The following is a 13,317-nucleotide window of genomic DNA, read 5'->3' as shown; positions in this document are numbered from 1 at the left end:
ATTACACTTGGTAAACACAAATCACATAATTCTGTTATTCAAAGTGCCACAGGGCTCTGTCCTTGGGCCTCTCATCTTTATCGTCTACCTTCTCTCGGTCTTGATGGAGTGTATGTTTCACCCTCATCTGTGGTCATAATCACTGCACTTTTTTGACACTAATATTTCATTTAAACCATCAGGTCTATTGTCAAAAAGTAATTTTTTCATTTACGTAACTTTGCTTGTGTTTGGCCTATGCTTACCGACCAAGACGCAGGAATCCTGATACACGCTTTCATTTCCTCTTGGCTTGATAACTGTGACTCCCTCCTTATAGGTATTCCCAATAAAACAATTTCCTACACTAAGAAATCCACCCACATTACTCCTGTACTGTACCAGCTGCCTGTCTCACTTTGTGTACAGTTCAAACTCCTATTACTCTCTCACAAATCTCTGCACAGTCTTGCACTCTCATGCTTAACTGAACTCCTTTATCCATTCTCTCCAACCCGCTCCCCTGGGTCTTTCAATGTTGGCCTTCAGAGTTTAAATACGTCTCAGTATGTGGTAGAGCCTTTAGCGTTTCAGAACCAGATTGGGGAATACCTTGCCACAGCCTCTCAACGTTTCATTCTTTGTAACCTTGACTAATCTGCTGTCCTGTCTTTGTGGGTTTTTTTTCTTCTTTATTCTATGAAAACTGTCCTTAATTTTGAGAAAGGCGCTATACAAATTAAACATATTATTAATAATATTAAAAACATTGTATAAAACATCTTTTGTTATAAAGAGTTTTAAAAAAAGGGCAGCAGTCTCTTCCTGGGGTCACTGTCTGTGAGCAGTGTGGTGTGGTCCCTGTGTCTTTGTGTTTCCTCTAAAAACACAATGGCTGAGTGAAACTGTCTACAGGTGTGAGTGTGTGTGAATGACTGGGTGAGTGTGAGACATTGGCCACAGATAATCAGAGACAGTAGCTCATCTGTTGCTGCACAATGTGTAGTCCTTCATCAGTGACACAGGACGCTGTCGACTGAGGGGTTTAGAAACTCCAGCCGCACTGCTGTGTCTGATCCACTCGCACCACCACCACGTCAGTGCCGATACAGGGCTCAAAACGATCCACTGCCGGAATCATACCTGCTCTGAGGGCGTCCTGAGCACTGAAGAACACGGTTAGTCTGAGAAAACAAAGTATGCAGAGCGACAGGTGGAATACAGTCTGTGAATTTAGAACTACAAAGTGCTCCTGTGTGCTCAGTGGAGCTGAGACAATAGACAGTGAATATAGAAAGAAGAATGTGGCTGTAATGTTATGGCTGATCAGTGTAGGTGTATGTTACATGGAGATAATGAAACTGAGAGTATGGGTGTAGGGTGGGTGAAATTAACCAGCAAAGGGTTATCTTAAAGAGTGTCCTACATACATACAGAGCTAAAGCCATTACAGCCAACACACACACACACACACACACACAGAGAGAGAGAGAGCTGTTTTAAGAGAATGAACGGAAGTCTAAAAACAAACACAGGCAAAACCACACATGCAGAGCAAGGCCTGGCAGAGGCGGTCTCTCTTCTCTTTCTGCCTCGCTTGTTCTTTCTATTTCTTGCTCTCTCTCTCTCTCATTTGTTATTTTTTTGTCATTCTCTTATTTTCCCCAATCACTACATCTTTTTTCCTTTTCAATACTCCACCTGGGCTTTACCTGTCCCTCTCCTCTCTGGGTCTATCTCTCCTTCTCATCAATCTCTCTGGATCAAGATAGGTGAAGGTCTCTTTCTCTCTCATTGTGTGTGCGCACAGTATGCACATACCACAGAAAACCTTTCCTCTATATATAATCTGAGCTGAAGACTCCTGTTTGACTCTCTGTTTCTCTTCAGCTTCAAAATCAGAAACGGTTCAGTCTTAGCCTCAAACAGCGGCCCTGAAAATAAACACTAGGGTGAACATTTGCAAAAAGGAGCACACTTTAGACAAGATGGTGGTATGGGGCAGACTGAGCTTTAATACATAATCAGAACAAGACGACTGACAAGTGCCCCAGAAAACTCGATCATGACTGAAACATTCATTCATTCATTCATAATCTGTAACCCTTATCCAGTTCAGGGTCGCGGTGGATCCAGAGCCTACCTGGAATCATTGGGCGCAAGGCGGGAACACACCCTGGAGGGGGCGCCAGTCCTTCACAGGGCAACACAGACACACATACATTCACTCACACACTCACACCTACGGACACTTTTGAGTCACCAATCCACCTACCAACGTGTGTCTTTGGACTGTGGGAGGAAACCGGAGCACCCGGAGGAAACCCACGCCGACACGGGGAGAACACACCAACTCCTCACAGACAGTCACCCGGAGGAAGCCCACGCAGACACAGAGAGAACACACCACACTCCTCACAGACAGTCACCTGGAGGAAACCCACGTGGACACAGGGAGAACACACCACACTCCTCACAGACATTCACCCACCCAGAGGAAACCCACGCAGACACAGGGAGAACACACCACACTCCTCACAGATGACAGAAACAGACAACGTTCAATTTTAACAGTGATGTTTTTAACGTTTCTAAAGACGGATCAAGTTAAACAAGTGATGCTTTTTACTGAAGGTTCAGAATTCTTACACTCATCTTGCGCTCATTTGTGGAGGTTCAGTTGTTTTGAATTTGGACTGCAGTGCTCATTTTATTTAGGCTCAATAGTAGCCTAACTGACTGGATATGAGAGGTGTCTGTAAGTCTGTGCACCTCACTAGTCATCTTCCTTATGCACTACACACAAGTAACTGCTGTATTTTTAACTTCATCTTATTCACAGGGCAGTGGTAACCACATTCAAACACATCCTTCACAACCCATAACATCACCCTGAACCTTACACTAGAAGCTGTTCTTCATTACCCGAAACTGCACTCTGCTGCTGTGTTTAAAGTACACTGAGTACATTGTACTTAGGCCACAAGGTCGTTCTCTCAACTTTAACAAAATGCATAAAATAATATGAACAAATTTCCGCAAACGAGACAAATGCAGTTAATCACCATTAACAACAGATGAAATAAGACAAGCTCCACTGGGATTTTCCACATGCTCTTTATTAAGGCCTATTTGTTTCATCATTCAATTTGCAATTACAAAAAAAAGATACAAAAACACATTTCTATTTGATTGTCACCCGCCAGTTTGTTTAATCAATCCCATTACATCTGGCCACTTCCACTGCTCTGATACAGACTCTCAAACACCCTGTGTGTATTTTAAGTGCATTACCAACAAAGGAATGTGCACAGGATTGAAATATACAGGAGGAACAGAATGAATCAACGAAAAAAATAAGAGGAAGGAAGAGAAGGGCGCAGAAGCAGTGGGAGAAAAAAAAAGAAGAAAAGAGGAGTGAACTCAGAGAGAGAGTTCATCAGTTAAGAGGCACAGAAATGTAGGGGGGCTGTATATTTTTCCTCTTTCATGATGCACAACAATTGTGTTCCGTTCTGTTCTTACTGTGCGTCTTACAGTAAAACCTCACCTTGCACTTGACTCAGACTGTTTTTCAGAAAGAAACAGTGATGCCATTGAGTCACCTTAGAAATACAGAGATAGAACATTCATAACATACAGCGGAAAAACTATACATGAAATGATAATGAAATGGCAACTTCTTTAAAAAAAAAAAAACATCAAACTTGATAACACTTTACCCTCAGGCTGTCATTCTTTACCCCAGTGACACAGAGCCTGCTTCATTCAGCTCAACTCTGACGTGTAATGACCACAGGCGCTGGCTGGACGTCCACACGTACGTGGATTTTTAATTGCTTTAAAATGCTTTTTCTTTGACTTTTGACCTTTCGTCCAAAAGCAGAATACATTAATGTTCACTAAAAACTGACCTTCCGCAGGTTTTGCCCCCAATGAAGATTTTACATTGTTTGACATCAGAGTGTGTGCCATTGTCTTCTTTGTTTGCTCAATTATACTTTAATGAGGGGTCAGAGTGCGTTACGAAGGTCACTCCCACATCACAGACCCCGCCCCCAACTAGTTGAGGAGAGGTTGCTGCAGAAGAACACTCTTGACTCTTGTACTTTTATCATAGTTTGATGGAGGTTTCTTAAACTCTGCTTGTGTGGAAGAGATGTATTAAAAACACCCGTAAAAAATAAATAATAATAACCCTTAACGGCTTAGCCTTTACAGATGTGTACGGGTTTTTGAGATTAGCACATTTCTTATGACTGAAGCCCTGTGGTAAAGTGCTACCAAAACAATATAACATTCTTGTTGCCAGAACAAAACTTTAATCTCCAAAAGATTAACGTTACAGAAGAACGAAATTCTCAAATTTGACCTTGAAAATCATTGTAACACAAAGTTATTCTACTTCTGATTGTGAGTCATTTCTTTTGGACCATTTCTCATAACATGTGGACACAGTGTTGATAGCAGCTGGCATTTTCAAACTGTGTTAAAACTTAAAAACCCAACATAAATAACAAAATATGTTTCAGTTTGGACAGCGATGATAGATCCCTTAAATTAAAAATGTTATCAATTCCACGAACATTCAGTCAACATTGCTCATGTCGAACATATTTAGAGATAGTGCTAAAACTCTTTAAGACAACACATTGGTCCCTTAATTTAACAGTGAAGATCATTGCTGTGATACAATAATAAAAAGACGTCTGAAATTTTAAGACATGCTCCTATTTTTTATTTTTATTTTTTAAAGAAAGTGTGGACAATGTAAGCTTTGTGTTCGATTAGGAAACGCTAACATGGCTAAGGTGTTGAACACAAAACCCACTTAACCCAATTAGTTTTATTGTTGATCTTGTGTCAGATGAAACAGTCCTGAATCAGTGGTGCAAGCAGCCTGACAAATCTACACCATTTATATTTCATTTATTTATTTATATTCAGTTTTAGTCATCTGCAATGCCACAGTGTGATAAAGCAGCTAACACCACGTCATTTGACTTTAACACGCTTGAAGGGGAAAACAAACTGCCCGATTCTGTTATGTCAGCTAACAGACCTCTTGACATAAGCACGGTTTGGACAATATTAGCTTTGTATGAGTCAGAAATTTAAATATTGCAGTGTCTCAGTGATTTTGGTACCACTCAACTCTGAGTTAGCATTAGCGCTAAGGCTAAGCTAATTTCTGAAACCAGGGGAAAGAGGTCAAAATTGTATATATGATTTTTTCCCCCACTATCAACTCCTTTAATACAGTTTTTGGCATTGATTTATTTGCTTTGACTCATTTAAATTTTCAATAAGCACCACTGTCCTCCAGACTGATTATACTCTGATCCTAGATCAGCAAACCAGCAGTTCTGCTCAGTGAAACCTGACACTGACACTAAACCTGGATTAATACAAGACATTTGTCCCTGTTCAAGATTTTGTTGTGCAAAAAAGCATAAGCATCCAATTGTGATGAGGCACAAAGCAACTGGAAACAAGAGGCAACAGCGAAAAACCAAAAGGTCGACTTGATAAAACGTGAAAAAATAAAAACAAAACAGAAAATGCTAATTTGTTAGAACCATAATCCCACAGTTCACACAACGAGGCGGGGTCTCTGTGAACTCAGGTCTGTTTGAATATGCCACGTCAATCTGTCCAACTCTGTCCAAACAGGGCTTAAAGCTATTTCCACCAAACACCGAGTGCTTAAACCCACACCGAGAATCATCCACACTCCTCACACACCCCTCTCCTTTCTCTGCTCTCACCACTTTACAGATTTAAACCCGCAATCAGCAATTGCTGCAACTAGAAAGACGGGTTTTTTCACTGCTTTGATAACCATAGGTGCCAGCAACAGCAATTCCACTAACGTTCAGGACGGCTCCCATGCTTTCCGTCAGCAAACGCTAGGAGAATGGGAATCCGAGTCTGCTGAGCACTCACTGAACTCCTGCCTCCATTTTTAACCTCAGCTATTGTCATTGATCTACGTCATGTTTTTGTTATTGCTATTTCTTCTGTGTTCAAATGTTTATATTTCACACTTGAAGCTACAAAAACCTGTTTCCGCAGTTTAAAAAAAACAATAGCCAAAAATAGGTCTTTGCAATGACATGCTTCACTGTCCTAGCATCTCATAATAATGAGCAAGCTTCTCACATTTATGAATTTAAATCACTAAATAGTGACTTAGATTCTCAGTATAAGAAGCTAAGTCATAGTTACAGAGGGCTGGAGAGTAAGAAAGTATGTTTACATGAGTTTCTGTACCCATCTACATTTTACAAACACCTGTATATTACATCAGTTACATTTTATCAATTCGACGTACAGCTTTTTTGACTTTTACTCAACTACATTTTAAAGATGTGTACATTTGACTACTACATCTGTTTAAACGTTCCCGTTACTCATTACTGAAATTAACGGATGCATTTTGGTAGGCCAATAACGTGTTGTTCACAGGACAAAAACCCACCCTCCTCCAAAAATTACAGTGCAGTTTCTGAAGTGCTGAGCCCTGAGTAGAAACAACAGAGGCTACATTCTCATGATTACAGCTCAATGGAGCATCGCAATGATTTTTAAAGCTTTAATTTTATGGTATAAATATTACGTAGTATTCCTTTAAATATTTTTAAAAAATTAATTCCACTTGTACTGGAGGAACATTAGACCAGGAGAATCCAGACTTTGTCTCATGTAACTGAGTTGTGCATTCACCCCTGGAATTATGGGATTCTAAGTCATTGGATTTCAGTAATAAAATTAATTAAATAATTAAGTTATAATAAAGCGATTTTAAGAGATGAATCTGAATGGATCTCATTTTTAAGAAATAAAGATAAGCTCAGTATTATATATTTTTTTTTTCCAGGAGGCATAAACAGTCAAGGTAAAATTCATTACACATTATAAATGAAAGCATAATAAAACCGCATTAAGAACTGGAGACTTGTAAGAGTTAAAGAGCTGCTGTAGCACCTGTGCGCTGCTGGAGGTGTTGGGTTCTCCTCCGACTCTGTACTGAGCGTGTGTCTGTATCTGTTCAGCAGCTGTGGGTGTGTATCTGAAACTGTAGGGGTATGTATTTTTGTGTGTGTGTGTGTGTGTGGGTAATGATGAAGCGCAGTCAGAGCTGATGTTGAGCAACGAGGCCGCCAACACCCACCGCTACTGCTTCCCTCAGGGAGGAGGCGGCGAGAGCGGGGAGCCTGAGGAGATCTGACTATGCTCTAGAGTTTCCAGCCCTGAACACCTCGCCCACAGCAGCGTGTGCACGACTGGGAAACGTGAACACAAACACACGCCAAAATTTATATTTTTTAAAAAAAATTCCAAGTCTGTTACATCAGATAAAAAGACGGCTAACATCATGCTGAGTGACGGGGGAGACCGAGGGAGGATCCAGTGGATGGCTGAGGGACTGAAATTAGGATCTCCTGGTGGCCAACGTGGCCATCTATGGAATCATGACTTGATTAATAAATTAAGATTAGCCCATCACATGGATAAGCGGTTATAGATAATGGATGGATGGATGGATGGCCCATCACAATATGGCATTAGAACCTTTCCCCATAATTAACTAAAAAAATCCGCAAAATCAATAACCATTCAGAGTCTCCAAACTTCATCATGAGCAGGGCACGTGGTGCCGTAATTCAAATCTACAAACGGCTGCAGTTGGACTGTTGCTTCATCGCTGACGTTACTGTCTTAAAACGGTCGCTAAGCCCTTCGCTTTGCTTGAGAGCACTGAAAGAGGAAAGTGTGAAGGTTCTGAAGCAACTGCTTCCTGTCAGAAACCGCTCCCGCAGCGTCTCTGCTTCAGACTGATCTGAGATCAGATCTCCAAGTTAAAACAAGCTAAAAAGGGTCTGGGTCACATCGATATTCGGCCCATGTCTGGCCACACGACATCTACCAGAGCCATAACTGAGACGTAGGAAGCTAAAGCGAGACAGATTTGTCCTAAATGTGTCTGCTATCGCCGTTAGAACTGACCTCAAAACTGTTGTAATCATCAGAGTCATGGAGGAGTGAAACAGCTAGACTCCCTGCTTCACTTCCTCCAAAAAAAGGAGATAAACAACAGCCAAGCGTCACTGTCTTGCTGTGCTCGGATGGACAGGCTGCAAATAAGCAGCAGAGGCACATGAATTGTAGGCAGTGAAAGGGGAATTCCACTCATTTATCAAACATATGGCAGATCTACTAAATTAAAGGCTTCAGATCTAAAAAACAAAGTGATCCAGAAAAGATTTGATTCTAGAAAAGCTTAAATATGCTTCACAGTGGTGGCGATAGGAAGCAGATGCCCGTTATTACATGAAGTGTGGCCACACTCACAGCCTCGTGTCTATGACGGTGTCTTACAGTAGTTCTGAGAGAAGCTGTTAAGAATAAAGCACGTTTCTACTACAGTGAACATACGTCTGGACATTTCAGGATGCAATTACATTGAAAAGCAGCAAGGTGTGACCAGTTTGCAGAACAACGTCCCATTTACTTTTGCTTCCTGACATTGAAAGAACATGAAATTTCACCGGGGTGTGTAAAAACACGACTGTGACTCGATGATACTGTGTCGACATTTTTAATAATTACTTCAGTGGCGGGGGCTGTGTTTGTGACGTTGGGTTCCATTCACACCCACTGTGAAGCATCCTCACCTCAAACCACTCTGAATGACTGGGTTCACGTCCCTAACCCTGAGTTATGCAGTTAGCATCAAATCCGAGTCCCTTTAAATGGTAATACTGTATATAATAGGCTCTTGCTTCGTTGGTTTGTATAAATCCTTTAGGAAAGGAATGACTAAAAGTATAAAATGTACCACGCTGCAGAGTTGGAGTTTCGACGGACAGGCTGCTTCAGACACCTGCTTATGTTGGCGTGCATGTGTGTTTGCTTAAGAAACACAAAGTGAAGGTGGCTAAAGCTCAGTGTGGGAAAAGCAGAGGTGGTTTTGGTTTGTGTCCAAACAAGCATTAAACAAAGAAAGGAAAACAATCTCACCGTTGACACACAACCAGTTCGGTTTTATCAAGAACTTATAACGCTATGCCCTGACCAACACATATGGTGGTGAAACCAGAGTAGCACGTTTAACAGCTGGGAGATGAGGTGGCACATACCTGAGCACAGGTGTGTTTGACTATACGACCAAATAGGATGTGTATCTGACAGAAGTGTGACAGGAGGGAAGAACTGATCCAGGCTTTGTCTTTCTGGTGCAAATCTGGGCCTTTATGCATTGACTTTGCTAGAAAATCCTTCATTGTTTGTTAAAGAAAAGATTCACTGCATTTTCACAACTGCACCAGCCATGTTTCCTATTTAAAAAACAAACAAACAAACAAACAAACAAACAAAGGCAGCTTTGCTTTGAAAGTTTAAAAGGCAGAGCAGAGCTTCTTTTACACAGTGATAGGAAACAAACAGTTTACAACAAGCTCCACTTGTAGAGTCTGATCCATTTTACTACGACTAACAAAATTAGAGATTGTTAAGAGACAAAGACAGATGTTTCTTAACATACGGTCTGTGAGATACTTCCTGAAAGGAATAGTGAGCTGCTGTATGTAATATGAGCTCTCACTTCAGCCAAAGTACTAAAAGTATTGACTAAAACCCACAAATACTTGGCTAAAATTGTACACAAAGCAAGTATTTGTCTGCGAAAATGTATCAATTCTCACAAATTGTCCCAAGAAAATTCAAATTTTTAAAAGGAATTAATGAAACGTAGCTTTCACTGTGAAAGTGCCAGAGTGAGTTAGAGGCTGTTAGAGCTTCTGCAAACAGTGGCTTTGAGCTCATCAAATTAAAACACATGCAGAAGCTTAGAAATAAAACAGTGAATCTTCCCTTTAACAGTTCTTGAAATGCAAACCGTTTATAAGAAAAAATATTGTGATTATATACAAATGTGTGTGGTGTGTGTGTGTGTGTTTATATATGTGTTTAAAACTCTCCCTTCTCACCTGAGCTCACTGGCGACACATGTATATGTATACCTGTGTGTGTGTGTGTTTCCTATCCTACTTGAGTGCTTTTACGACAGAAGCATAGGCGATATGTATCTCGTTGTCGCTGGGACAGGTGGAGGAGAACTCCTCCCGGGCGTAAGCAGCATCCAGGTACCGCCACAGTGAAGACAGAGAGCGAGGGATAGAGAAACCCCTGTACTTTAGACAGACCACCTGAGACAGAGACAGAGAGAATCAATGCATGAACATACACATAAACATAGCACAAAAAGTAAGGAAATTTGTGTTTGGTAGATTATTTCTGTGTTGTAACAGTGCTTCTTGGCAAAAAATTTGATACCGTTGGAAAGCCCGTTAATTTCCCTTCTAAAAGGGGCCACGTTTGTAAGGGACATGCATTTGTGGGATGAGCAGTAGAGCTCAGTATGTGGGATGTCTGCCAAAGCCAAACATCTTATTCTGTGACGGTGTGGGGCGGCATCTCCCTCACTGGAAAAACGAGGCTCGTCATCACTGGAGCTAACGCAACCAGTGTCAATCCCATATCTCCACAGTCTTGGACCGAACTCTATCTCCAAGATATCTCTAGAAACTCTAACTCTAAGGTGACAACACTCACCCTCACAGAGCAGTGTTTATCAGAGACTACGTCCAGAATGTGGGAGGGGGGAGGAAGGAATGGCCTGCCAACTGAACACCTGTGGGATCAGCTTGGGCGTAGTGTTTGTGCCAGAGTGACCAACACAACCACGTTGGCTGACTCGCAACAAATGCTGTTTGAAGAATGGGATGCCATCCCACAGCAGTGAGTGACCAGGCTGGTGACCAGCGTGAGGAGGAGGCGGAGGCTGTTGTGGCTCTGTGTGGTTCTTCCACACGCTACTGAGGCTCCTGTTTGTTAAATGAACAAATTGTTAAACTGCCAATGTCTTGTTTCTTCAAACTTCAATCACCCACTCACCACACACCAAACTTTTTTCCTGGGCGCAACCCACATCCTCAGCTCTACTGCTCCTCCCACAAAGGCATGTTCCTTACAAATGTGGCACCATTGAAAAGGGAAATTAACAGGCTTCTCAACGGTATAAGATTTATTGCCAAGAAGAAGCATTGTTACAACAAAGAAATAACCTACCAAAAACATAAATGTTCTTACTTCTGTGCTATGTTTATATTTAAATAGCCAGGCCCACCCCAGGTACAGCACACACATCTGTTACCTTGACGATGTGCAGTTTGGGAAGCAGGTTGCAGTCGGCCAGTGTGAGCTCCAGACCGTCCAGGAAGGGGCGGGTCGACGTGGTGACTTCATCGGCGCTGTTCTCGTCAATCTCATCAGGTAGAGGAGAGTTCAGGTAATCGTCCAGCTTCTTCAGAGCCTTCAGCAAGCCCTTCTCCAGGTCTACACACACACACAAAAATTATAACTGAATACAGCTTTCCAAACACAATTAAAGTCTAGTCTCAGAATAGACACTCCCCTGGCTGGCCATTAATAAGGTTTAGACCATGTTTTGTAAACTCTGTGTCTTTGTGTGTGTGTGTGTGTGTGTGTGTGCGTGTGTGTACCAGGAATATATCACGCTGTGGGGACCAAAACCTGTTTACACACTCACAATGTTTTGGACAGTATAAAGCATTACATTTTAAAGGTGAAGACCTGTTTTAATGTTAGGGTTAGTTTCAGGGTTAAGTTTAGGGTTAGGATTACAGTTAAGGTGATGATTAAAGTTGAGTGAGCATTACTTGTGGAAAAGTTAATCATTAGTTTCCACAAAATGAAATGGAGTCTATGTAATGTCCCCACGAATCACAGATACAAGCTTGTGTGTGTGTGTTAACAGGAAGTTAGTGTTTAGCTGTAATCCTGGAACATTGGATTTGGATTAGGTTTGGCACACACACGTTTGTAGAGCAAGTACCTACAAATCCCACAGGGTTTGGCCATTGTAAGTGGCCCACTTTGTCTCAGCATCAGATTTATGAAGAGTCAGGGAAGGGTTTTGGATTCCTCTTTATGATGTTTACGATCTACCATCACTTCCAGCACTGAGCTGCATTACTCCTACCATTTTAGTCCAAACCTCAAAGACGATATGAATCCTAATATAGCACAATGCTCCTTTACCTATTTTACTTTATTGTTTTAAACGTAGGAGTCTAGCCCAAGGACTCTTTCTTGTGTAGTGTGGGGTGTTTAACAGAGTACGGACCTGAACCCTTATTGTGGACTATTGTGTATTTATCTAAACATCTGCATGTTCTGTCTCTGGCACAGACACAGAGGAGCAGGAAATGAAGCGGGACGTCCTGGAGCAGCTGCACATGAGCCGGAGGATACCGCTCTAAGCCTGCTCTGAAGAGGAGAAACGGTTGCTGAAGAAGTAAGGGGACAAATCCTTATTAGTGCCCTTGAGTTTAGGAGAATAGCTGGCATCTGCAAACTTCTGAAGGCATCTGCCATCAATCACAGGCTTTCAGACACTCCTGAGCGCCCTACAGAGACTATCTGCTTAATCGGCCCCCGTGTTCCTTCATTGCTTGATAAAACAAGTTTATTACTGTGTTCTCAGCTGAAATTATTCAGAAAATAAATGTTTTGTTTCCCTACGGGCACTTGTTTTGTTGTGACAACCAGTTGTGCTTCAATGGAAGTGGCTGAAGACCCTCGGCGTGAAAAAAAAAACATTCCCCATAAAAACATATGCTCACTGTCATTCATCCCAGGGTTGGAGTTCTTGATGTAGGCGGAGAACTTGGAGAAAACGTCCAGGCCGGCGGTGTTGGACTCCGGGTTTCGGGCAGCGAGTCGAGGGTACCTGGAGATGGGGGCAGGGTCAGAGAAAGGTCAGTCAGGGTTAGGAATAACAACATTAATATGCAAATTCATATTGTTTTAGAAACTACAAGCTGCAAGTGAATGGAAATCTCATTGATCCAAGTTTCCCTTTACACCAGATAGAGTCAGTACTCTGTCAGTGACCCAGCTGAAGGTACAGCAGCGCCCTCCAGGCCACATCTTCAGTACATTTAGATAGGAACCTCTGTATGTATTCCTGTGAGGATTAATATTTTAAGGTGGATTGTTTCCGTCCACGTCAACTGAGTGTGTTCTGAGCTTTCTGTGTCCTACGGTGTTGTCTATCACTGTGTAAAAGAAGCATTCTGTATAATAAGAACCTGGGAGGTTTCTCCTTGTGTGTGTGTGTGTGTGTGTGCTGCCATTACAGTACGCTCAAGCCCCAGACTGCTGTATTATGTCATTACAGTATTAGTCCGTAAACAAGAATTACTGTAGTGTCCTTAAACAAACACTATTTGTCAGAGAGCTCTGCTGTTG

At 41.8% G+C, this 13,317-nt stretch overlaps 1 protein-coding gene across 1 annotated transcript in view; it reads right to left on the bottom strand.

Annotated features, from left to right (window-relative positions):
• Nucleotides 1-6,701: 6,701 nt before the first annotated feature.
• The window catches only part of clic1 (chloride intracellular channel 1), an 11,776-nt gene continuing 5,160 nt past the window's right edge, over nt 6,702-13,317 (bottom strand). The window contains exons 4-6 of the mRNA XM_066668294.1: nt 12,690-12,796; nt 11,198-11,379; nt 6,702-10,190 (exon numbers count right to left, since the gene is read on the bottom strand). Of these exons, the coding sequence (XP_066524391.1) occupies nt 10,029-10,190; nt 11,198-11,379; nt 12,690-12,796 (451 nt within the window). The 3' untranslated portion in view covers nt 6,702-10,028. The remainder of the gene's footprint in view (nt 10,191-11,197; nt 11,380-12,689; nt 12,797-13,317) is intronic.

This window comes from Hoplias malabaricus, chromosome 4 (assembly GCF_029633855.1).
Source record: "Hoplias malabaricus isolate fHopMal1 chromosome 4, fHopMal1.hap1, whole genome shotgun sequence".
In the NCBI taxonomy this organism is placed as follows: Eukaryota; Metazoa; Chordata; class Actinopteri; order Characiformes; family Erythrinidae; genus Hoplias; species Hoplias malabaricus.
The sequence above is the reverse complement of the archived record's forward strand: the minus strand, read 5'-3'. Positions and strand labels throughout refer to the sequence as shown.